This window comes from Barbatula barbatula (assembly GCF_947034865.1).
Source record: "Barbatula barbatula genome assembly, chromosome: 12".
In the NCBI taxonomy this organism is placed as follows: Eukaryota; Metazoa; Chordata; class Actinopteri; order Cypriniformes; family Nemacheilidae; genus Barbatula; species Barbatula barbatula.
Genome location: NC_136775.1, coordinates 4,915,490 through 4,942,521, shown reverse-complemented (window position 1 = coordinate 4,942,521; position 27,032 = coordinate 4,915,490). Strand labels below are relative to the sequence as shown.

The 27,032-nt window shown below is 40.0% G+C and overlaps 1 protein-coding gene across 1 annotated transcript in view; it reads left to right on the top strand.

Moving 5' to 3' along the window:
* Window positions 1-27,032, top strand: part of nek11 (NIMA-related kinase 11) — a 54,916-nt gene that overhangs the window by 6,714 nt on the left and 21,170 nt on the right. Inside the window, exons 3-12 of the mRNA XM_079469046.1 lie at window positions 1,748-1,913; window positions 16,569-16,687; window positions 16,899-16,963; window positions 17,458-17,584; window positions 19,054-19,203; window positions 19,425-19,503; window positions 23,750-23,835; window positions 25,654-25,773; window positions 26,313-26,406; window positions 26,628-26,757. Of these exons, the coding sequence (XP_079325172.1) occupies window positions 1,748-1,913; window positions 16,569-16,687; window positions 16,899-16,963; window positions 17,458-17,584; window positions 19,054-19,203; window positions 19,425-19,503; window positions 23,750-23,835; window positions 25,654-25,773; window positions 26,313-26,406; window positions 26,628-26,757 (1,136 nt within the window). The remainder of the gene's footprint in view (window positions 1-1,747; window positions 1,914-16,568; window positions 16,688-16,898; window positions 16,964-17,457; window positions 17,585-19,053; window positions 19,204-19,424; window positions 19,504-23,749; window positions 23,836-25,653; window positions 25,774-26,312; window positions 26,407-26,627; window positions 26,758-27,032) is intronic.

Below are 27,032 nucleotides of genomic sequence, written 5' to 3'. Positions count from 1 at the left end.
ACTCCCTAAAGGGTTGGAAATAAATATGGCTTTAAATCCGCTCATTGTGTTAAATGCTCATTTGCATTTTTCTGCCTGCTCTAAGCCGAAGGGATTAAATTAGAAGATCCAGGCAATCTGCATTTGTCCCTTAAACTTAAATCATAAAGTGCATAAGGTTTGATATGCAGAAATGGTGATGGCATTTTACTGTCGCCAGGAGGAAAATTGATTCTCGAAAGAATCACTTCTGTTATTATATCGAGCATTCTTAGTTTGGAGAAATTGCTAATGATAAATGTTGCATTATTCAAAGCCATCAGTTTTGGAATTTAATAATGACGGGATAATTTATGCTTTCTTTTATTCAGAGGGATTTTCTTAGCCTGGCCACAATGATCTTTCATTCAAAAACGCTATCAGAAAAATCACAAGTGAGATCTCTTAAAGGAACAATTCACCAAAAAATGAAAATTCTACCATAATTTACTCACCTCAAATTGTTCCAATCTGTATACATTTGTTTGTTCTGATGAACACCGAGAAAGATATTTGGAAGAATGCTCGAACATAAGTTCTCTGCCATCATTGACTGCCATAGTAGGATGAATTTCTTTATTCATTTCTGCGTTCTCTTAAACTCAAAAGAAGATATTTTTAAGTATCTAGGAAAGCAAACCGTTCTGGGGCACTTTTGACTACAATTATAATTTTTCCTACAAAGGCCAAGACCTTTTTGGTTACAAGCATTCTTCCAATTATCTTTTTCTGGGTTTATCAGAACAAAGATGTTAAAAGTGGAAAAAGTTAATATACTTAATAACCTCCATTTTGTCTTCATAGCTACAAAACGGCAACTTGTAAGCAATTTAAACTTTTGGAAGAGAATGTCTTAGCCCTCAATTTTTTTCTCATTTCAGAAGATCATAAAGTTCAAGCATCGCTCTTCTGATCGATGCATTCATTTTAACACTTATAGCGGAAAAATTACAATGACCCTTTGCAATTTGCAAGCTAATGACGGACTAAATTCACAGTTTGGCCCTGGCTTTCCCATCACAGCTTGAAAAGGTCAGAGAAAACAATCTGTCCTTCTCTGAATGACATTTTTAGGCCCACACTGCCTCTGGTAATTGAGGTACGTGACACTTAAATAAACACAGTGTATATGAGGAGAGGTGACAGGGCCCGGGCAATAGGAAATGAGGAGAGGTTGTGGAAAATTTACGTTTGGGCAAGCAGTGAGATGAGCAGGTAGATTTTGAGGCTTCTGAGGGCCCACAGAAAAAGCAAAAAATACAGTAGAATGTGTCCTTCGTCTCCGCTGGGCCTGTCCTTTCTGTGTTGTGAATTTTTCTATTAAACCAAACATGGAAAATCCCATAAATTTGTGTTATAACCAGCAAAGCAAGACCTTTAAAATTGAATTTAAGATGTAGTTTAATTTAAGCCCTAAATACTGTGCTTATTGGATTTCTTTTCCCTGAAGATGTTTATTTATAAAAATATTTATATATATTTTATAGTTATACATATATATATTTTTATTTTGAGTATTTCAAGGAGAAGTTTAAGTGATTTATTAAAAACGAACAAAAAACATTCATCCAAATGGTCACAACACATCATCGGTCAAATGGTTTCCCAAAATAGTTTTTAATATTTTCTAATATAAAGAGTAATATTTAGTACTATTTTGCTGGAGTTGATAGATCAATGCTTTACTTAGAAAGACTAAAACTCTTTTTTTACGTGTTTTATTGTGCAGGAAAGTACTGAAAGAGATTCCTGTTGGAGATTTAAAACCCAACGAGACAGTCCAGGCCACTCAAGAAGCTCAGCTTCTCGCTCAGCTGAACCATCCTGCTATCCTGAAGTTCTACACAAGTTTTCTGGAGAGAGACGTCTTTTGCATCATCACTGAGTATTGTGAGGTAATCATCAGTAACACCTGTATCATTTCCGGTTGTCCTGATAGTTCACCTATTTGGTTTTGCTGGTCTGTTGCGATCTGTTTCTGTCACTAAATCTTGCCGATGTTATGAGCCACAAATTTAATCAGCTTTTGCTTATTTCAGATTTTTTGTTCCTCTAAATCCCCTCCCTAACCAGCCTTCCATCAATCCCACTGACATCAACTGGCTCATTATATTTGCTGCACCTTTTCTGTTGTTATGGACAGATTTAAAACGCCCAAAGCATGTTGACCTCACATCTCCGCCACTTCAATGTCAGTCTCATCATTTGATCTTTTCGTCTTTTCTTCTCTAATATGAAAACATATCTGCGGGTCAGACTGATCTCCAGCCTGTGCTTTCAAAGCTCGCTGGGTGATGATTACATTTTTCCTTCACTTGTTCTGTATTAGAGATGCGCGGATGAGCTAAAATGTCACCCGCATCCGCTGCTTCAAATCAATTATCCACCCGCCATCCGCCCGCACGTATAATTTTCTATGATATAGATATCCGCACCCGACCCGCAACCGATCGTCACTTTAATTCATCTAATTATTTTCTTTAAGCATGATGTTATCAGATTCAGTGACGTTAGAACTAGTCTGTCAATATCCGATATTAAAATGAATCGTAAAATGCTTTTAAATGAACATTTATTTGTATAACAAAAAGTTTGGCTTCGGCCACACAAACACAGCTCAAATAATTTGAAATATTATACTGGAACATTCCTAAAACAGATATTCAAAGTAACAATAAAGAACTTTTTTCTTTCCAGAAAACAGAACAAAGTCCGATAGCAAAACGGTGCCAATTCAGCATTAGCTACTTGGCCTTTTCTTTTGCACTGTGCAAACACAGAATAGCATCTACTGTGCCTGGATTCAGACGATTCCGCCTCGCCTCTAAAACCCGCACTAAATGAGCGTTCGCTTGCACAGCTTGTTGCAGGAATGCACAATATTCTCCTAGCAAGGCGCCGCAGTCGTGGAAATAAGCGATCTTGTTTGTCCCAGAATAACACTTTTTCCTCTGAGGACTCATCTAACAGAAAGTTTCTCCCGGATCTGTTTCGCCTCCATTTCTGCATTAAGAAAAGGACCCCCCTCCACTGTCGACACCCGCGTATTTCTTTTACATGAGTGCAAATTGCCGGTTGCCTGGTGTTACTTTTTATTAGTCCACCTCCCTGGTCACGGACAACTGTAACGTTAAACTCTGGTCCATTTCTCACAAGGATGAGTCGACAAAGTTATATCGAGGCAGATCTTTTAATCTCGTAATGCGAAAGTCCATACCTCACAACAGTCGTTTTATTCCCGGGTGGTTTCACAACTTATTTGGTTTTTAAACAACAGTCTCCACGTTCTCATAGATGCTCGCACGGCATTCTTAACACGTTACTCTCCCGCACAACATTACCCACAAACCTTTTCATACTTGGACTACGAATCCCACACTCTTAAAGGAGCACTGCCCATATTCCTGCAACACTACCCCCACTCTGGATGGTGATTAAATCTAATACCACTCCAGCACCATTACATAACTGATACACAATTATTAAGATTTCACAGAAATGTTCAGAAACACATTCAAAAATGCAAATAACAGGTAAGAATGCATGCAATACATTATCTTCCCATTTTTTTTTTCTTTTTTTTTTTTCCTTTCAGTCCGAGCACATTTTCCATAACTGAAGTAATAGTCCACAACTCCACATGAAAATCTGGGCTTATGACTCAACCCAACAGATGGGCAGACAGTCCATGAGGTGGGGGGGGTAGCACGTTACCGGGAAAAAATAAGGCAAGTGAGATTGCAAATTTCACTTTAACAGTCCACTTTGAATCCAACGTGGCGTAGTGTTTATAGTCCATCATGAGTTAGCGTCAATTTGTCAATTCTGTATTGTCCTGTGGAAATAAGAGTTAACAACAGAAAACAATGCATACTATCAAAAGTGATGTATAGCAAGGAAACAACTTCAGTAAATCAAAATTATTTTCTTAAAGTGCATAACAAAAACCACCCGGATTACATAAGAGAACATTACTACTTTGACAGGTTTGTTATATAACATTTGACATGCCCTTTTTTTTTCAGAACAATGCATGTAAACAATACGAACATTTTAGAAAGTCCATTCTCCAAACCGCTCCGGCGGTCTTTTGACTCGTAGGGGCCTTTCCCCTTTTTGACCGTAAACAGTCCCTGTTAATTCCTGTGGCACTGTGCTACCCCCACTGAGCTCAACCTCCTCTGGCCCAAGCTCTGTAATCGGCATGTCATAAGTTGTGTCAAAAGTGCGTGTTTCATCCTGGGCAATGCAGTCCACAAGTTCCTCTGAAAACAGGTTGTTTAGGCTTAAATCAACATTTTTAGGATCATCTGCTAGGCTGGGAGGAGCCACTTCCAGGGGCTGCCAAGAATCTTTGAACACCCAGCTGTTCTCCAACGGCTGCCGAGCATGGAAAGGTTTCAGTTTGTCATGATGGACAACTTTCACTTTTGTCTTTGGACCCTTCTGAATGCGATACACAAGATCGTCCAGGTGCCCCAAAATGAAGTAAGGGCCCTCATATGATGGAAGGAACTTCCTGATTTTGTTTTTTACTCGTTTCGTCCCTTTTATGAGGTACCACACAACATCACCGATTTTGTATTGTTTTCTCATGACTGCCTTGTTGTACTGCCTTTTAGCACGCTCCACAGATTGACCTAATGCCTCTCTGGCTATTTGGTGTGCCCGCTCCAACCTTTCTCTCATGTGAACGATGTGTTGTGGGGGGGTCTGAGCAGAGGTCTCGTTGGGGGGCATTCCAGCCACCAGGTCAATGGGCTCCGTTACCTCTCTACCGAAGAGCATCATGTTCGGTGTGAAACCTGTAGCGCTGTGTTGGGTGGCTCGATAAGCCATCAGAGCGTAAGGAATCATGAGGTCCCATTCCCAGTGACAACGCTCTGAAGTGGTAGCCAGGATCTTCTGGAGGGTGGCATTGAACCGTTCGACTTGCCCATCAGATTGGGGGCGAAAAGGCGTCGTCCGAGTCTTGTCAATGTCCAGCAGATTGCACATTGCTTGGAAAACCTCAGACTCAAAGTTGGACCCTTGGTCACTGTGCAAGGCCAGCGGTGTCCCAAAGCGACACACCCATTCGGAAACTATGGTCTCTGCTACAGTAACGGCACGATCGTCAGGAAGGGGATAGGCTTCCACCCATTTGGTAAAGTAGTCTTGTACTACAAGAATGTATCGATTGAATCGGTCCGTCTCATTCATGGGACCCATCAGATCAGCAGCGATCCTTTCCATGGGAGCTCCCACTCTCACCGTTCCCATAGGTGCTTGAGGTCTCTTTGTTGGTCGGGCCTTGGCTGCGCAGCTGGTGCATGTGCGACACCACAGCGTCACTTCCTCCCTCATCTTATACCAGTAATACCTTGTCTGCAAACGAGACAACGTACGTTCCACTCCAAAATGGCCACCCACAGGTCCCTCGTGCATATGATGCATGACATTTTTCATAAACACTCGCGGCAAGATGATCTGGGGGTAGAACTCGGGGCCTTCCATCAGGTAGAACCGACGTAATAGGATGCCATCTCTTAGGTACAACCTGTTCCATTGGCTCCAATAGGCTTTGGTAGCTGGTCCGCAGGGTGACACGCTCTCCCAGGATGGTCGTTCTCCTCCTTCCAGCCACCTTTTGATGGGCACTATATCAGCATCAGCCTCCTGGGCAGAACGCAGCTCCTCAGGACTCCACCCGAAGGGTGAGGTGACACTGGCAGTACTGATGGGTTGAACTACCCCCACTGAGCAGGACCGTGAGGTTGATGTTTCATGTTCATGGTCTACAGAACTACCATTTAAGTTACACTGCACGGCCTGGTGACAGAATTGTGGTTTACTAGGGCAGGGCTCTTTAAGGTTGCATGCACAGTTTGAACGACAAGGACGTCTGGACAGCACATCTGCATTTTCGTGGTGTCGTCCAGGGCGATGCACAACCTTGAAGTCATACTCTCCCAGCTTCTCCAGCCATCGTGCTAATTGTCCCTCTGGTTCCTTCATCTTCATGAGCCACTGCAGGCTGCTGTGGTCGGTGCGTATGGTAAAAGATCTGCCAAGCAGGTACTGGCGAAAACGTGATGTAAACTCCACAACGGCCAACAACTCTCTCCTGGTAGTGCAGTAATTTCGTTCAGTGGGCGTTAAGCTCCGGCTACCATAAGCAAGGACTCGCTCCTCTCCTTCCTGGAGCTGAGACAGCACAGCCCCGATGCCAAAGTTACTCGCATCCGTGTCGAGAATTAAGTCACCGCTATCCATTGGGTAGCTTAACACAGGAGCAGTGGTGAGCAGCTCTTTGAGTCTATTGAAGGCTTGTTGGTGCTCAGGAGTCCAGTGAAAACGGGCGTGCTTCTTTAAGAGATCATGAAGGGGTTTAGCGATTGTGGCAAAGTTCTTTACAAACCGTCTGTAGTAAGAGGCTAGACCTACAAACTGCCGCACCTCATGAACGGTTGTTGGTGGGGGCCATTCACAAATTTTCTGCACCTTCTGCGGGTCTGTAGCGATGCCATGCTCAGAGACGATGTGCCCTAGGTAAGCTACCTGGTGGCGAAAAAGACAACATTTAGATGGTTTGAGTTTCAGATTAGCTTGGCGCAATCTTTCAAATACTTGGGACAATCGATGGAGCATTTCCTTCACATCCTTCCCCAGCACAATGATGTCATCCAGATAGACTAGGCATGTCTCCCACTGCATTCCAGCCAGGACGCGATCCATTAAGCGCTGGAACGTCGCAGGGGCGTTGCAAAGCCCGAATGGCATGACATTCCATTCAAACAGCCCCTTCCTGCTACAGAACGCAGCAGCCCGCTTTGCCTCAGGGGTTAATTCCACCTGCCAGTAGCCTGAGGCTAAATCTAAAGTGCTGAACCATTTGGCTGTAGACAACGTGTCCAACGTGTCTTGGATACGCGGGAGTGGGTAGGCATCTTTAATAGTGCGCTCATTTAAAGCTCGGTAGTCCACACACAGCCGATATGTTTGGTCTTTCTTCTGCACCATTACAATCGGTGAAGCCCAGCTGCTGTTGCTTACAGAGGCTAGACCAGAATCCAGGTTCTGTTGAATTTGTCTGTCCGCATCTCTCTGTTTCTCACACGCCATTCGACGAGAGGGCTGCTTCACAGGATGACCTGGGCGGGTCTGGATGTCATGCTGTACCAGGTTTGTGCGACCGAGGTCTGTTGGGCCAGAGGAGAAAATATCACGATAAGCAATAAGCAGCTTTGCGAGATCATGCTGTTCTACCTCTTTTAAGCCTGTGACACTCTCTGCATACATTGACTGTAAGTGGCTTGGAACCGTTGTGTGAATTAAATCTGCAGGCGATACTGATAAAGTGGGTGCTACTATATCTGCCAACTGGAGAACTCCCGCCACGACTCCCTTCTTTATCTTCACATCAGCAGGGCCAGGGTTATATAGCCGGACGGGGATTTGATTATCTCGCTGGGCATCAACCACAATCCTCGCCACAAGCACCTGATGTTTCTCCATGAAACCCTTAGTAGGACTCAGCAGCACGTTGCCCTCTACATGCTCCCGGAAGTGTGCATTGCCAGGCACAATATACTCACGTCCCGCTTCCAGAACAGTAGTACGTGCAATCCGCACCACATGTACTTTGGGTCTGTCCTTCGGAGTGAAGTAGGGTATCTGTTCGCCGAACAGTATGATTCTTCGGCTACCGAAATCAAGACGTGCTTTGGCCTGTTCCAGAAATGGGTGTCCCAGAATGGCTTCCGTTCCCTCTGCTACATCTGCTACAATGAAATTAACACTGACCGTGTGAGTTCCTATTTGAATTGGAACATCAACCTCACCAAGAACATCGACATTCAAAGAGCTGATTCCCTGCAGTGCCTGTATGGTGGATAGCCTGAGTGGGGGTCTGACATCAGCTGTAATGTTCTCATAGCGGTGCCGAGGCAATACGTTTCTCCTAGCTCCACTGTCTAAAAGGACGCACATTTCCATGTTATACAGCAGAGTGTGTATGCACATTTCAGGACCGCTCCCCTTGACTCTGAGAACTTCTGAGGTAGGTTGAGTTTCTGGGGTTCGATGTAGTGCTGGAGCTACACGTTGCAGGTTGAGCCTCGGTGAAGGACAGTTCCGCATCATGTGACCGATGCCCTGGCAGTTGTGACAGACAATTTCTCCCCAGTTTATTTTCCCTCGCTTGGTGAAGTTTTGTGCTCTGGTTTTCACAGGTGTGTATTTGTGTTTTTGTCTCCATTCAGGGGTTGGTAACACAAGGTTCTCCTCGTCGCTTTCACTCTGGTTAGGGCACTCCCGTAGCGCAGCAGCTCTGGTTCTCCGCTCAGCTGGTCTTGTGGCAGATTGCATAAGCTGTGTTACACTAGTGGCTGTGCGACGTGTGGTTTCATACCTGTGTGCAATCTCGTAAGCGTGGGCCAGTGTGCGTGGACGCTCTTCCAGCAGCCTCTGTACAATGTCAGCATCTCCCATAGCATTAGTGAACACCTCAACACTGATGGAGTCCTGTTCTCTCTCGGTGCGATCTGCATAGACAATGGAGACTTTCTCATATATCTCATCTCTCAATACATGAAGTGGCTCACCTGCTTTACGGACTCTGTGCCTAAGTTCAATTCCAATGGCAGCAGCGTGTTCTGATGACGGCCCATATGCAGCTTCCATTTCCTCCACTATAAGGCATAATTCCATCGGCTTGATCTGGGGTTTTTGTGAATCACAGCGCCTGCAGCACCCACTAAACAGAACCTCATCTGCACCGTCATTGTTCTATCCGACCAGTGGTTGGCTCTGGCGCAATCTTCAAAGCGATTCACAAATTCCCTCCAAGGAATGGAACCATCAAACTGACCTGGTCGGAGCGTTGGTATTCTTTCTTTTACATGACTGAATTCCTCACCACTGTCTGATGATGGGTCGTAGAACATCTGGCGTAGCTTCTTTCTATGTTGTCTGGATCTATTCAGCTCAAGAAAACAATGCTCGTCATCATTGGTACACACAGTATTACTCTCATGGTCATTTACAACATGCGGGGCTGCATAGGTAGCACGTTGGCAGGGCTTAGGATGCATTACGGGCATGCTCTGGGAAATAACTCTGTTTGTTTGTTCACTGTACACATCCTGTCGAAATTTTAAGTTTGCTGGTGTACTTTGCACATAGCACTGCGTATCAATTCCACTGTCTTGTATCTCATTTCCCACTCTACTTTTGAAAGGATTGGTTTCTGTTACTGTTCGTGGTGAAACAGCCGGTTCATAACAGTACGTGGGCGTTTTGGCTGTAGCTGCTTGCGAGCATGCCGTATCGTTCTGTGCAAAGGGGTTTTTACTGTCATTATTTAATGCTTGAGCACTTAATTCGCTTAACCAATCCGAAAATGACATAGACGTTCGTTTGTCATCATGCTCTGTTGGCATCGTAGCATTCACGTGGCCACCCGGATTAACATGTGCGTATTGTCTCATCTTTTCGCGACTTCATAAACTTCGCCTTTAGAATCGAAAATATCCATGCGACTCACCACATGCAAGAGATCCCGAACGATGCCCCCAATGTTACTTTTTATTAGTCCACCTCCCTGGTCACGGACAACTGTAACGTTAAACTCGGGTCCATTTCTCACAAGGATGAGTCGACAAAGTTATATCGAGGCAGATCTTTTAATCTCGTAATGCGAAAGTCCATACCTCACAACAGTCGTTTTATTCCCGGGTGGTTTCACAACTTATTTGGTTTTTAAACAACAGTCTCCACGTTCTCATAGATGCTCGCACGGCATTCTTAACACGTTACTCTCCCGCACAACATTACCCACAAACCTTTTCATACTTGGACTACGAATCCCACACTCTTAAAGGAGCACTGCCCATATTCCTGCAACACTGGTTGAAACTGCTATTAAAACACATTCGTATTTTAAAGAAATGTTGTTATAAATAATTGTATTATTAACGAATGATCTCATCAACCCGCGACCCACCCGCAATTAATCAGAATATATTTTTTATTACCCGACCCACCCGACCCGCGGATCATCCGCAGCGCCCGCGGATTTAACCGCCATCCGCGCATCACTATTCTGTATTCTTATTGCTTTTAATGGATTTCCCCGACAGGACATAACAACCACAAAAGATATCTCAGTAATGTCTTAATTGTTTCTTCTACTGAAGACCTGTACTGTATATGACACTTTTTTTTGTGCAACACAAAAGAAGGTATTTTGAGAATTGCCTCATTGGTTTTGTGTCCACACAATGGAAGACATTGGAACCAATGTTGTTTGACTACTCTTTTGTGTTCTGCAGAAGAAAGTCATACAGGTTGGGAGTGACAAGAAGGTGGGTAAATGATGAAAAGAAATTCATTTTAGGTGAACTTTCCCTTTAAGAAGTGTGCCATCTGGTTAGAACAGCTACGAAATAAACGGAATAATAGAATTTTAACTGTCTGCTCCAAGCTCTTCAATAATAAGACGCAATATATTACATTTAAAAATACAATAAAGCTCTAATGTTAATGCTGTTTTGATGACTTTCTCCTTGGCATGGATTGCTGCATGCCGTGCGTAGATGCTTATCTTCATTTCTTATCAAAACAAGAGGAATCTTCCTTAATCTGAGCACATTATTTGAGTTTCATTCTCCCAGAGGCCTGGGGGTAAGAAAAGGGCCGGTGAAGGATGTTTCATGTTGTCAATAAGTCAAAGTTTGCTCTGATCTACAGCACTGAAATAATGCAGAAGAAAGCTTGAGAATAGCATTAAAGCACGTGTCTGGTTCCACCTTCAACCATTTCTAGTCTCTTTCATCTCTGCGTGTTTTTTGCGTCGGCCTACTTGGGTTGAGTTGCATTTGACACACGCTTGCTATAATCCAAGAATTGACTCATTGATCTTTGGTGTCTTCTTTGGTTATTGGTAAACAAAACTCAGATTTCTTCTATTCGCATAGGACAAGAATTATTGGTAGGATTTTATGAATAATTTAATCACCCTCATGTTATTCAAACTCTGTTGGAACACAAAAAAAAATAATTTGAAAAACGTCTCAGTGGTTTTGTGTCCATACAGTGGAAGTCATTGGGGGCCAATGTTGTTTGGTTTATCAAAATATCTTGTTTTCTGCAGAGGAAAGTCATACAGATTTGTAATGATACGGGATTCATTTTGTGCGAAAAGTCGCTTTAAATATCTCAACCCAAAGGCTAAAATTATACTGTAAATAAAGACAATGTTACATTTACAGGATTCTAAAAGACAGTTCACCCCAAAATTAAATTCTGACATCGTTTACAAAGCTAAATGATAGGATATTTTCGCTATGCAACACAGTGCAGTGATGAATGTAAACTGAGACTGTACTGACAATCTTTCTCTAAATATGAATTTTATAATAAAAATCACCATGTCCAGGCCAGGGGCCTCATGTACAAAGACTTGCGTTGAATTCATACTAAAGCATTGCGTACGGACAAAGCTGTAAATGTGCGTACGCACAAAAAAAAACAGATGTATGAATCTCTGCGTACGAAGGATCCCACACATATTCTCTTTGTACATCCCAATTAACGTAGAATTGAGCGCACATGCATGAGCACAATGCCCCACCCAGTCTCCTCCCCTAATTAAATAAATTTAAATATGGTAATGAGTCCACTTTGGCTAAAGATAGCAGTAAGAAAATGGATAAAGCAAGCGGCAAGAAACGAAAATGGCTAAAGCAAGCGGCAAGAAACAAAACTTTACGGAAAGTGAATTGGAGGTGCTACTATCGGAGGTAGAAACCAGAAAAAATATTTTATTTGGAACTTTGTCCTCCGGAATTAACAACAAAAGGAAAACATATGAGTGGGAGAGTTTGGCTGGAGCCGTCAATGCGGTGGGATCTGAAAGTCGCACTGTAAATGACCTTAAAAAGAAATGGTCTGGTATTAAGGTGGACGTTAAACGGAGAACTGCTGCGCACCGACAAAGTGTGGGCAGAAAGGCAGTGGTAAAGGGGTCGATGAACTAACACCCTTTGAGCAGAGAGTTGCCTCAATTATAGGTAACACTTTACTCTCTGGAGTGGTATCTGCTGCTGTGGGAGACTCAGATTTACTACAGGACTGCCACGAAGGTAACAATTTCTCATTTGTTTTTACTTTGGTACATATAGCCTTTTTCATTATCAAATGCATGCAATGTAGTTGACCAAAAGTACACCAGAGATTTTACGTATCCATTGCATTTATGGCAAATGCGTGTGGCCCTTAAAAACCGCTCTACAACTGAACGAGTGCGAGAATGGGCATTATTGTATCTGCGCTCTTGGTCAGTTTGTGGGTTGGTGAGGGGGGTTAAAAGCCACGTCTTTAGTAAATAACCGCGGTCTCCTGAAGGGTTATTCAGCAATTAAATTCAAAAAAATATATAATATACGATAAAGATAAGATGAAGCATAACTTTAAATGCATCACTTACCAAGAATCCACCCATCACGCACCCTGCCAGTTTGGAGCCTCATCCCAACCATGCTGTTTGTAAGGATGTATGAATCATGGGTTGACCCAGGCCACCTTGCCACAATATTTGTTAGGCGCATTTGTGCATCACATTTTATCTGCACATTTATTGAATGGAAATGTTTCCGATTCACATATGCAAATTCTTCTTCAGATGGCGCCTTTATAGGAATGTGTGTGCAGTTGATCGCTCCGATTACATCAGGGAAACCGGCTATCACTGCAAATTGCGTTTTAATGTTTGGCTGGTCAACTGCATCATATGGGAACCTTATATACCTGGTAGACATGCGGATGATCCCGTCCCATACCGCTGGCATTGTGCGGCTCAAAGACGACTGGCTTATTCCTGAGCGGTCTGCCAGTTCCCTTTTCTAAAGAACCAGTTGCCAGGAAACCAAGTGTTGTCAGCACCTGCAAGGGAACGGGTATTGCGTGGCTCCTCGCTGTCGCGCTCTCTATATTCTGACCCAACTCAGCACAGAGCTCCAAGAGGATAGCCCTTGGAAATCTGAAACGGCTGATAAGCCAGTCATCATCCTGAGCAAGAAAATCATTGTGGTCCCTAAAAACTCCTTCTCTTCGGATTCTGCCATTAGCAATGTCCTCTAATAAGGCCAAAGGTGCCATTGCCATAGACTAAGGGTTGTGTCAATTTGCATACCGGTATGCTTTTATATGTTCTTATTTAATTGATATAATTAATATAATCCCATAAGGCTTGTTTGACAATATATGTCAATTATTTATAAATTGCTAATTAATAGCAATGCATCCCACAGGTGGTGGTGCGATAGACTTGTAGAACAAATTATTGTCAAATGTTTACAACTTCACTTCATTGCCTGTAAGAGTCGCCAACGGACAAAAACAATGAGAAATGTACGTACGCCAGACATGAAATTGGCTTGGCGGAACGATCATTCTCGCGTTAATTTCACCGTTAGTACATCCGACCGTGAGCGTGAAAGCTGTTTTTGTGCGAACGCACGGTTGATACATGAGGCCCCAGGTGATTTTCATGATTAAAAATATGAGAATGGTAGGGGGAACGATGTTTAATTGACACGGAAAAGATGCAAAAAGTCTTAATTCTCTAAAGGATGCCAGAAAACAAATATGCAGGGCTTGCATAGTCTGTGACTGTATTCTTGAGATTTTTTTTAAAGTGTAATTGATGCAAGTATGAAGCTGACCGGGTGTATTTACTAATTGTCAGACAAATCACAATCAAAGTGTTTGTGAAAATAGTGTCTTTGATATAGTCACACGAATAAATCGCATTCTAAATTAATGAGAAATTTTCGCTACATGACGCACTGCCTGTCTCATTACCTCCCACTCTTTTGGAAAAATGGCATGTTTCCGTGCTGAAAAACTGTAACCACAGACTCGCAGACCAGAAAATATGAAGCCAGACCCACTAGAAGACAAAGATTATCATAAATGCAGGTGTGGATGGGAATCATTTAAGCAGAGCAAGTGATGTGATTACCCTAGAAGCGCTTTGAACCTGCGAGGTTTTCCAGGAACTGCTGTGCTTTGCTTTTTTACTGTATCTTGACACTCCGATCATTTGTCTTCTCCCGGCTCTTTCTCGCTCTCAAAGCAAGACCAATAAAGTCCAATCTCAGTGGCCCTCCAGTGTAGTGCTTGTGCTTTTATATGCTTATGCATTATTGTTTTGTATGTGTATTCTGGTGTAATGACTGTATTATTTGTTGGGTAAATCCAGTATATTTCCCTATACCGTGGTGTTGGCGGACCACCCAAAACTACTCATTTGTCACACACGTTAAGTGTAGCGACAGGAAAGTCATTTGACTTGATTTGATGCCTCAGGTTCCTACACATACAAGTTTAATTTAGAATGTGAGATTTTGATAAATGAAAACATTCACATCTGGACCGAGTGAATCGGAGATGCAACTAGCCTAAAGGGAAGCTGTTATTACTTCTGTTTATGCTGCGATGCTCATTCCACCGTTTGCTGTACAAATAAACCTCAGCACTCATGAAAAGCACTTTCATGAGTGCAAAAAAGGCTTTTTTTGTGAATTGGTGGCCATAATGGTTAAGGGTGTTGTTAATCGGCCATCAAATATCCCAGTTACATTCTTAGCGTGAGCCCACCCTTGCTCAGGCGAACAATGAGGATTCCTAATGTAAGGAAACGGCAGAAAATGCTTCCGTTGGCACTTTAAATGAACTAGTGAGCTCATAAGACGCCCACACAGGGCACTAAGCTGATTCTTAAGATTGTCTGTCGCTGCATTAACGATAGAAGACTTTCTTAATGGAACTCTGTCTCTGAGACATTGATGAATGTCTGTTGTTATTGAAATGTTGGATGCTGAGTTTAACTCGGCATTCAGATGGAGCTGCGCATCAGTCGTCTCATTTGTGTGATTGATTATTGCTTTGTTCAAACAAGGAAAAGCATGGGGGTCCCTAAATACACTGAATGTTCATATCAGTCAATCGTAAGTTCTGTTGTTAGGTGGTACATGAGTGCACTGTATGGTGTCGATGTATGTAGTTTTTATAATTACACGTAAAAAGTGTTTATATTAAAATGGTGAAAAGTGTTAGTTTTTTGTTGTTTATAGTTTGTATATAGTTTATTTAATCTTTTTTTTGTTTGTCTCCATAGAGTGCAAGACCATTATTAAAGCATTATATAAATGTAAATCTCTCTTAGATGTGCATGCACAGTGGTGCAATTTCTCTAGAACATGGTGCAGGATGTAAATATAGGTAGTTGAGCATAATGTAATGTTTGTTAATGTTATGCATTATCCATCATTATAAAACATTGAATCGCTCAGTTTGGGGTTGGCTTACAGGTTATGGGGAAATGTTGTCAAATAAATCGTTTACCCAGCAATGAAAATTCTGTACTTATTTACTTAACGGTGCAACAATGTGGTTACAAACCCATCTTTTTCACCTCATTTCAAATCTTATGTGAATAATAGTAATAGTGAATGAAGCACTATTTTCGTTTTTGGAGACCTACAGTACTTATTTTATAGACCATTAAAATGATTATTGAAATCTAGTGAATGTTGTGTTTAGTAATGGGGTCTCTTTCTTTCTCTTTGTGTTTTTCACTCTTGCTCCAGGACTCACAGAGGACTGTGGGCATCGTGACTTGCAATGCTAATGTGTGTAAGAGTAGGGAAACGTGATTTAATCTAAAATACAAATAGGTGGCCACAGACTCACATTCTTCAGGAATACTTCACATTTCATCAATGCAAAGAAATCAGGGAGACTTTATACAGAGGCGGAAAAAAATAAGAGAAATATTTTCAGTTTTTCTGAATTTACTATTAATGTTCAGGCAAAATTATCCCTTTTGTCCTTTGTCTATAAACTACTAACACAATTTCCCCAAATTTCGACCAAAATATTGTTTCTGCATTTATTTGCAACAGGTTAAAATAACAGAAAAACGCTCTGTATTTTTTCCGACAAGTATACAAGTTCATATTCACTTTTTTTTTATGTGATAACCTAATGTGTCTTTCACATCGCTGAGGTTAGATTTTTCCAGTAATTCAACAGACACTGGACTGGAATTGCCACAATACATCTATACATTTAGAGATTTGAAAGGTGTGCTTTTGGCACACCGTATTTTGGTGCTCAATGGAATTAAACGCATTGTAGTAGATTGTTCAGGTTTTTTTTGCATTTTAAAGAGTTGATTCAGTTGCCTTGTATGCAGTGTTGGAGAAATGCACTCTCCGTAACCTACAAATCAAAATCATCCTGCAGGATAGAAAAAAAAGTTGGATTCAGTACTCATTTTGGGCCTTTACCTAATTTGCATAATTTATTTAGTAAATCAGGCAGTAAAACAACACAGATTAAGTTTTCAAATAAACTGTTTAATTCGTTCCTAATGAATTCCCCCTGATTGTTTTCTTAAAATTTTGGTTGCTAGTGTAAGCAGGGTCCCGGTGCTTCATGCAAAAGAGATTTTAATTTCCTCTGTGCCTTTCTCTCCCTTTCTCTTTCTTTCTATTCCTCAGGACCGGGATTTGGACTGTAAATTGGAAGATTTGAAAAACACAGGCAGAACATTATCTGAGCCTCAGGTCTGTGAATGGTTCAGCCAGATGCTGTTGGGAGTACATTACATACATCAGAGGTGAGCTGAGAACACAGTCTCTCTTTCTTTCACATGAATTATTCATAACTGACCCATTTTCTGTTTTTGCTTTGAAAATTATTTGTTTTAAGTCTGTTTCATAGCTCGCCCTTTTACAAAGGTTTGTGCTTTATGAGACAAATGTACCAATGACAGAATTTCACATTTATTCATTGCTCCTTATTGACTCATCTTTGTCTTTATTAATCAGAAGAATACTTCATAGAGATCTGAAGACAAAAAATATATTTCTAAGGAAGAACATTGTTAAAATAGGTAAGCTCTGCTTTGGCAGCCCAAGGGATGCTTGATGTTTGTTTGATGTTTCGGCAATGCTTCAAAAGGGACTTTTAATGAAACCAAAACCCAAATGCTTCACGTACAGTAAAATGGGCCCTGTTTGATGACAGTTAAGAGAAACATTTACAAAGAAAGAGGATCGTTATCCAGTTGAACAAAAGTCAAAAGACAGTCATTTCTTTTTTTTAAATAAATACATTTAAATAATATTTCACGTTAGGGGCATTCACATTGTCATTGATGGAATCGTGATCTCTATTTGTATTCCCAGTTGCTGCTTCGTTGCTCATTTGCATAAAGTTAACTGTTTTGAAAAATAAATGACTACAGGCCAATTTTGTTGCCAGTGTGAAAACCCCTTCAGATTGTGCTTTAAGCTAAATCTCAGTTTCATAAATTCATTTTTCACATCAACCTTTAGTTCAGTTCAGATGTATTTATGCTAAACCTTTATTAAACCTTCTTTACAGGTGACTTTGGTGTCGCCTGTCTGCTGATGGGATCATGTGACCTTGCCACTACCTTTACAGGTACACCATACTACATGAGCCCTGAAGCCTTCAGCCATAAAGGCTACGACTCCAAATCAGACATCTGGTAAGAATAATGCTGTCTGTGACATTTCTTTTTGTACTTATTGTATTTCAGCTTTACATGTATGTTTAAACATTTGGGTATGTATTTGACTCTATACAAAACAGTTGTAAACCGTTAAGTAAAAAGAACCCTAAATGCTAGGAATTTGCAATGTACACTATATAATGTGTTGAAAATATTATGTAACCTTATATTTTAATATTTTTGTGTTATATTGCGTTACGTTTGTATATATAGGTATAGTGTAGCGCCTCTGTGCTTCCGAAACCTCTATATTTTATTATTTTAAATCTCTATATGAATGTTTTTTGTCATGAATCATTATCATTAGTCACCCTTTGTCACACAACCTTTTTTCCAATTTCCATTTTTCATCATGTTTGACATGTTACTTCTACTTTTCTACATGCAAAAGTAATGATGTATTTCGTTGAATTGCTGTCAAATTGTAGTGTTGGATACAATGTGCAAATCTCTGACAATCCATAGAAAATTATAACATATCAGTGATTTGGAAATCAAACCCTGAAAAATTATGAAAAAGTTGCAATCAGACACAATTGAAGACACAGTAGAGAAATGGAAAGTGTGATGAAGTGGAATTCTGTGATCTCCTCATTATTGGTGAGTATGAATCTGTGTGAGTGTGTGCTTGTGTGTGTGTGTGTGTGTGTGTGTGTGCGTGTGTGTGCTTGTGTGTGTGCATGTATGCTTAAGGTTGTAGATTAATTCATGTCTTCATAGCAGTAAGGCAGGGAATAGCCCTTCAGATCTTCACTACACAGGCCTTAACATCACACAGGGCTTCTCTCTCCTCCCTGCATATCTCCTCTCAACAGGATTATCTATACAGTATATACTGAGAGAAAGGTAGTTTGAGACTACTACTACTACTACTACTTCGTGGAAAATGCCCAGAAAAAACAATACTGTAATATAGAAATCTCGTTCGGCACACAGCCACAGGGATTAACTGCTAATTAAACCGCCATGCATTTCCTCACACATTCACCTCTCTGAGTATCTGAGACAAGAGCCAAGGGTCTCTGTCCAGATACGTAATTCAGCCTATTGAGAATTGGACTCTTAACTGCACATACGTGCTTACGAGCTTGCAAGAACACAAGCAGAAGATAACAGTTTAAGAGAAAGCCACCGTGCTGTTTAATGGTGAAAGAAAGCGCAAATGTGTACCTTCAAAAGCTTGTCCACGTTCAACTCTTTAATCCCAAAAAAAATCTCATATTATTTGTTTTAAATGCCTCAAATCCAAATTTCACTCTTAGCTGGGCCATCTAATCTTGTTTTTAACATTACAAGTTATTTTATACAAATATAATTGACCTTTTAAGCAACAAGAATAAATAATTACAATGATTCATTTTTGTAGATTTGATCTGATCGTAGTAGTGTAATATATAGATCTTTTGTCCAATTTCTGATTTGCTTCATCGTTCCCTGATCTGTAGGTCTTTGGGCTGTATCCTCTTCGAGATGTGCTGTTTGGCACATGCTTTTGACGGCCAGAACTTCTTGGCTGTGGTTTTGAAGATTGTGGAGGGACCCACTCCATTCCTGCCAGAAACGTACTCGCGGCAGCTCAACTCCCTAATGCAAAGGTACCAGAAGCAGATGCTGCCCTGCTCCGGGCACAAATTGGGCCATGTCGACTCGAACCGGCAGGATATATCGGTCATTTCGGTGTGGATCAATCTGTGGCATATTTGCTTCAGACTGTTTCAAAACAAATTATTCAAAACCTAAGCATGTTTAGAAGCATTCAAGATTAGCATTTCATCTTTAACTGGATTCTCTTCCCTCTCGCTTTCTCTGTCTCTAGTATGTTCGAAAGGGATTCTTCACGCAGGATCTCTGCCTCAAATGCTCTGAAAAGCCCGTTCATAGAAAAGAGCTTGCAGGTGAGGAGATTCTGTTAATCCGCCTAAGGCTTTCGGGAGGGCATCCCACCGGTTGCTCTAAATATCTGCTTGAAAGATTAATGGGAAGGGCCATAATGCAACAGGAATACTTTGATTGCCGGCCAGGCTCAATGGGTTTCCAAAAGTCTGTTATGCATACTCATCACATTCATCTCACCCTGTGCGTAACCTTTTCAGATTGTACTGTTGAAATGTCAGTGATTGGCATTGTTACCGCTGGCCGAGTGTATTGATTTTGGCATGTCGTAGTTGGCCCTGTTCCCTGGCATATGTGAATTCGTATGCATCTCTCATACTGGTAAAAAAGTTCAGGTAGTTTCTTTCTGTCTGTCCTATTCAGACAGGGCTAAACTTGTGTTTTACAGAGACTGTGATTTTAATCCTGTCTGTATTTTTCTCACACACCCTTTGGTAAACTACCATATTACCTGCTGCTTTTCAAATATAGATGGATAGATGGATGGATGGATGGATGGATAGGTGTTAATGTCCGAATCTCATACATTGTTTAGAAATTCAAACTCGTACATTGTTTAGAAAGTCAATTCCATCCAAGTAATTCCATTCACTGCTTGTCATGAACATCTTGGAGTTATTTGTCTATGGTGGTGGTCGATATGATTTTTCATCCCATAAAACGTCATAAATCCCATTTCACTATACTATACAAGCATCATCATATAAGATGTCCTTATAAGGGTGTGAGCATGTAAAGACTTTCTCGTATAATTTTTTTATAGCCCTTGTTTAATGTAACCATATTCGTAGTGCCCTTTCATCACTTGTATAGGTTTGTTTACATCAAGCTGCGTAATTTGCATTTGGAGGCTTGTGATCCCTTCAACCCCCCTGACAGCTCCTGGTGGGATGTGTCTACTATTGTCTTTCACAACATCACCATTTCAGAAACATGTAATCAGAGAAAGAGAGAGTGAATCTAAACACAATGCTCTCTGGTGGCTTTTCTCTCCGTTGTGGTAACAGTTCAGTATGTACAGTTTCCATTGCATTATAAATGCGTTTTATAAATTTCTTGTATTCTGTAAATGGAAATTTGTCTTTGTCATCCCTTCCTGCAACACAGAAAACCTTGTGTAGTTGTGGTGACCCATACACCGGTCAGTCTTTATACGAACTCTGATGTACACCCAGTGGAAACTGTTGTTGCTCAGGGGATTTGATGGTTTTGTTTCATTTAAGTATCAGCTTGTTTCTCCTAAAATTGCTTAGGGATGGAGTATGGAGGTATACACTGAATTGTAGATGTAAAATAATGAAAAAAAAATGTATATAGAAATGTTAGATAATTTTTTTTTTGGTTTGCAGATTTGGCAAATCTGAGCTCTGCTTGTGACATTATAAGATCACTCTGAAACTCTGGGGATAAGGAAAGTGGCTCTTTTCTCAAGAGAAATATCTGAAACGCGGCAAAAATCTTTACTGTATTTTTTCTTTCTTAAAGGCAGTATTGGTTTAGTCCACAAAATTGGCTTTTTTGCTCTGTCAAATACAAATGATGGGAAAGTTCTTTCATAGAAAAATTGACTAATCAGAATGAATGGGCTGCATTTCAGATCATCCGCATCCCAATTGATTTTCAGTGTGAAATTGAAACTGTGAGAAATGTTGTCTATTAATATGCAGTGCTGGTTATTGCACAAGAGGATGGCCGCAATTTTTTTGTGAACACTGCAATGTGTGTGCGCGCGTGCGTACAGTATGTATGTGCTAGGGGTGTCACAATATTCTGGTATTGACAAAAACAGTCATATTAAAAACATTTTTGTCCTTTTGAAACATTGGATGTCCTAATTCAATGTTTTTCAGGAAATAGAAAAAACATTGTACCATTTTAAATGATTACATACTGTGTTGTCAAAATGGAAAAGCTTTTTTTTATTCTTTTTTTTGGTTAGATATTTGCAAAACCCAGTGATAAACAGGAAGGGTGATTAATAATAATAATAAAAATTTAAATCACAAAATATGGACGTATATACAGTCATGGCCAAAATAGTTGGCACCCCTGAAATCTTTTCAGAAAATCAAGTATTTCTCACAGAAAACTATTGCATTAACATATGTTTTGCTATACACATGTTTATTCCCTTTGTGTGTATTGGAACAAAACCACAAAAAGGAGGGAAAAAAGCTAATTTGACATAATGTACCACAAAACTCCAAAAATGACCTGGACAAAATAGTTGGCACCCTTTCAAAATTGTGGATAAATAAGATTGTTTCATGCATGTGATGCTCCTTTAAACTCACCTGGTGCAAGTAACAGGTGTGGGCAATATAAAAATCACACCTGAAAGCAGATAAAAAGAAGAGAAGTTGACTTATTCTTTGCATTGTGTGTCTGTGTGTGACACACTAAGCATGGACAACAGAAAGAGGAGAAGAGAACTGTCTGAGGACTTGAGAACCAAAATTGTGGAAAAATATCAACAATCTCAAGTTTACAAGTCCATTTCCAGTGATCTAGATGTTCCTTTGTCCACTGTGCGCAACATTATCAAGAAGTTTGCAACCCATGGCACTGTAGCTAATCTCCCTGGACGAGGACGGAATAGAAAAATTGATAAAAGGTTGCAACGCAGGATAGTCCGGATGGTGGATAAGCAGCCCCAAACAAGTTCCAAAGAAATTCAAGCTGTCCTGCAGGCTCAGGGTGCATCAGTGTCAGCGCAAACTATCCGTTGATATTTAAATGAAATGAAACGCTATGGCAGGTGACCCAGGAGGACCCCACTGCTGACACGGAGACATAAAAAAGCAAGACTACAGTTTGCCAAAATGTACTTGAGGAAGCCAAAATCCTTCTGGGAAAACGTCTTGTGGACAGATGAGACCAAAATAGAGCTTTTTGGTGAAGCACATCATTCTACTGTTTACCGAAAACGGAATGAGGCCTACAAAGAAAAGAACACAGTACCTACAGTCAAATATGGTGTAGGTTCAAAGATGTTTTGGGGTTGTTTTGCTGCCTCTGGCACTGGGTGCCTTGACTGTGTGCAAGTCATAATGAAATCTGAGGATTACCAAAGGATTTTGGGTCGAAATGTAGGGCCCAGTGTCAGAAAGCTGGGTTTGCGTCCGAGATCGTGGGTCTTCCAGCAGGACAATGACCCCAAACATACTTCAAAAAGCACCCAGAAATGGATGGCAACAAAGCTCTGGAGAGTTCTGAAGTGGCCAGCAATGAGTCCAGATCTAAATCCCATTGAACACCTGTGGAGAGATCTTAAAATTGCTGTTGGGAAAAGGCGCCCTTCCAATATAAGAGACCTGGAGCAGTTTGCAAAGGAAGAGTGGTCCAAAATTCCGGGTGAGAGGTGTAAGAAGTATATTGAGTGTTGTAGGAAGCGATTGATTTCAGTTATTTTTTCCAAAGGGTGTGCAACCAAATATTAAGTTAAGGGTGCCAATAATTTTGTCCAGGTCATTTTGGGAGTTATTTGTGACATTGTCAAATAAGCTTTTTTCCCTCCTTGTTTTCGTTTTGTTCCAATACACACAAAGGGAATAAAACATGTGTATAGCAAAACATGTGTTAATGCAATACTTTTCTGTATGACAAACTTGATTTTCTGAACATATTTCAGGGGTGCCAACAATTTTGGCCATTACTGTATATAAGAGGTTTCAGAAGGACAGCAGTGATATGATAATATCTTATATAATTCAGCACTCGTTCAATATTTTGCCTGAATAGCCACAATGGTCGCACACACCTTTTGTGTGTGATTTCATTTTTTAGAAAAAAAAAAAAATTAAAGATGGATTTCCTGTAGCTCAGTGGTAAGAGCATTGCTTTAACAACGCAAGGCTGTGGGTTCGATCCCATGGATTGCAGATACCTATGTATAAATGTATAGCCCCTAGTACTTCGATAATCGATTATTTATACATTATTTTACATGTTTCTGCTCAATGTCCACCAAATAACAATAGGTTTTACTCAACATAAAAAAATGAGGAAAAACTGTTAGAAACTGTACCTTTTAGGATAGGGACCAATTCTCACTATTAATGAACGATTAACTAGCAAGTCGTTAATTATACATTTGTGTACCTTAATATGAAGTGTAACCGAAAAAACATTAGTCTTTGTTGTTTTGCTTTTTTTCCCTTTTCATATGTCCGCATCCACTAATGTACATTATATAGTCTTTTAGAAAACTTTAATAACAATCTTGGCTCTTCCCCCCCTTCACTTTAGTGCATGAAACACAAATTCTCCTGCCAGACACTGCAAGAGAGGTCGATGGGGGAAGAGAGAGATGCATCACAGATCTTAAGAGCTCTGTAAGTATATCTAGAGTCAAGAGTCTGTGATGGCACAGAGAGATACTTACAGCCCGCCCTCCACCGAAGTCGTCAGCTGAAAGACGCGTGACACGGTACACACTGGGGATTACTGGGAACGCGTCTGTTTTTGTGTCTCCTCCCCTCCTTTTTCACACCCGAGTGTTGGGGAAACTAAAAATACGTACAGTAGCTCTGTTGCAGCATTCACAGCGTTTGGAAAATGTTAATGAAGTGACGGTTTAAGAGTATAGACCTTCGTTTATTCAGTCATTGCGTTCCACACTCATTAGAGATTTCAAACCCCGGTGCACATGTCAATCATATTCATGAAAATCAATGCTCGAACAGCTGTGTTAGACATTATTGCATATTTTATTTGTATTCTTTCGTGAGATTTTGCATGGCCTGGCTTTGAACTGGGCAATGTGACGAATGTTGTGCTCATTAGCTGCTTCGAATGTTCTTCTGGTAGGCTATGTGTGGTTAAGAATGCACACAAAGTGTCTGAAGCTGTCTAACACAAGTGCTCATGAATAATTTAATGATATGCTATTTTACCTTCTTGGAGTCTACCACTTATTGTTGGATTAAATTTCAATATAAAATGAAATCTCCTTATAATATTCAAATTTTGTATGTTATAAAAGTTTCAGTCAAAAAACGAATAATAAAGAGCAAAAAAGTATGAAATAACAAAAATGTAAGTATGGAAATTACATAGATCTATTTTATGTACTCTCTGTTTTTTTATTTCTCGTTTTTTATAAAGTAGATACTTTAAACCTCTTGGTAATACTTTATAGTTCATTATGTTCACATAGCTCACATGGCTAGAAATTTGAGATAATGTTCTTGTTAATGGTCTAGTGGTCTAGCTTTTGTTAAAACTAGTAACCTTGTATTAGCACCTAATGTTCTATTGCTCTTTTATGACATATCGCTTATTGTTCCCTGAACTCTTTGTAAGTCGCTTTGGATAAAAGCGTCTGCTAAATGACTAAATGTCAAATGTAAATGAAAATATTTAATAATTAAAAAAAATATATGAAATTATACAATGATTAAGTTTATTTTATATACTTTATATGTATTGAAAAAACTTTGCATTTGTAAATGTAGTTAAAAACTTGCATCTGTATTATACTTCACAAACTTTACTTTTAACGTATTATTCATAAACTTGGTCTGTAAAGGTCATAAATTTGTTCATAGTCATCAACTTGACCTCTGTACACTGTTGACCCCATAACCAACCCTTAAACCTACACATACCACTTAACCTGTCCCTAACCGTAGCCATATCATACTCAATAGCAGCAAAAGTGTTGTACAATAACAATAGCTTTCAATCATTGTATAACATCTGATATAATCTTTTTGTAGGTTTTCAAGATGTGTATCATCATATGAATTCAAAGTTTTAGGACATTTGTAAGCATTTTAATTTACAATGAATAATGATCAGATAATGTTTAGGTAATGTTGAATACGTTTATTATTATCTTACGTTTCTAGCTATTTAAATATATAGTATGTTAAGCATTAAATAATGTTTGATATATTATAAAGTTTTACCAAACTCTGCAAACAGGTGCATTCAAGGCTGCTTTGTCAATCGTTTTCAAGTAGTTATCATGAATGCCAGGTGTTTGTTGGCTGCTTGTTACCTGCTATCTGCTCCATTTCGCCCGTTTTCATAAATAAATGGAACACTTAGTTCAAGCTCTTGCATCAGTGCTGATCTCACATGGCAAAAAATGCTTTTAAAGCAGCACATTTATCATTCTGGTAACCCTCTGTCCTTGAAACCCACAGACAGAAGAAGGTGCATCTGCAGACGCTGCGGGCAAGATCAGAGGTGCAGAAAATGAGCCCGAGAGAACGCATGCGACTGCGCAAACTTCAAGCAGCAGATGAGAAAGCAAAAAAACTGAAGTGAGTGATAATTAGAACATCGAGAGTGTCTCACTGAATGTGAGGAAAGCGCAAGTGTCAGGACTGTACTTTTTCATGGCGAAACGATTTTGTCAGATTTTGGTCTTTGCACGTGTGATTTTTTTTTCTGATGAATGGAGACTCAAGTTTTGAAGCTTTTAGTCATTCAGGCCAGTTTTGTAACCTGGGTCAATTAGTTGTTTTTCTTTAAGAACTGCATTGCTACTTGAACTCGTAGGAACGTGTTAAGGAAAGCTGATTTTGAATAAGATTTTTGTTAAATTATAAAAGATGTGTATTTACTTGTGGTCTGTTCATCGCATATAAAACTTTTGTATGGCTTCTTGTAATACCTTTTTGTAAACACCGTATTATTTTCTATATCTATAAATATTGCATTTATAGAACATAATATTTATTTCCTTTTAGATAATTGTAAATGATTAAGCAGTTACTTCTATTTGTTAGGCTGTCCTGTTGTGTATACATTTTGAGCGCATACTGTTGGGAGTGATAATACAGGACTTATCTCACTATAGGCAAATTGTAGAGGAAAAATATCAAGAAAATCACCTTCGCATGCAAGAGAACAAGTCCAAAAACTTCCAGAAAGTCAGTGTGGACGTTTTAAAGGTAACCTGTGCCAATAGCATTTTTGTTATTTCCTCAAATATGAAACATAACCACTCCGTGCAACACAACAGTTGTTATAAATAGGCCACACTGTTTTTGTGTTTCCTTTGGAAGTTTCAATTCACTCTTTATACAGCAAATAATCTAAATAAGACACAGTTCCTGCTCATTTCAGTGAGTATATCTCAATGTAATATATTTTTGTACATATTTTTAAACAGGTGAGAACGGAAGACCCTATTAGCCAGATTGAAACGATTCAGAGCGGGACACTAAATGAAAACTTGGAGCTGGCGGGAAACCTTGCTGAGCTCCCTGATAAGATGAGCATGTTTGTGCCAACAAATCACGGTGAGTACACATGTGTGCCATAAAACAGTGTTTTTTACTCTTGAGTATTGAGAAATAGTAAATAAGATAACCCAGGATCAAAAATGATCCTGGGTTGGCTATTTTATTCATTGATCATTACTTTTAAGTGTTTTTAACAGCCATCCTATACAGAATGTGCAATAAAGACAGCAAAGACGTTTTAGCTTTTAGTTGGAAGGTATTTCTTGCACATTGTTTCATTAAACTTTCATCAAGTGGATTCATTAGAACGATTTAAAACCAAGCTCCCCGGA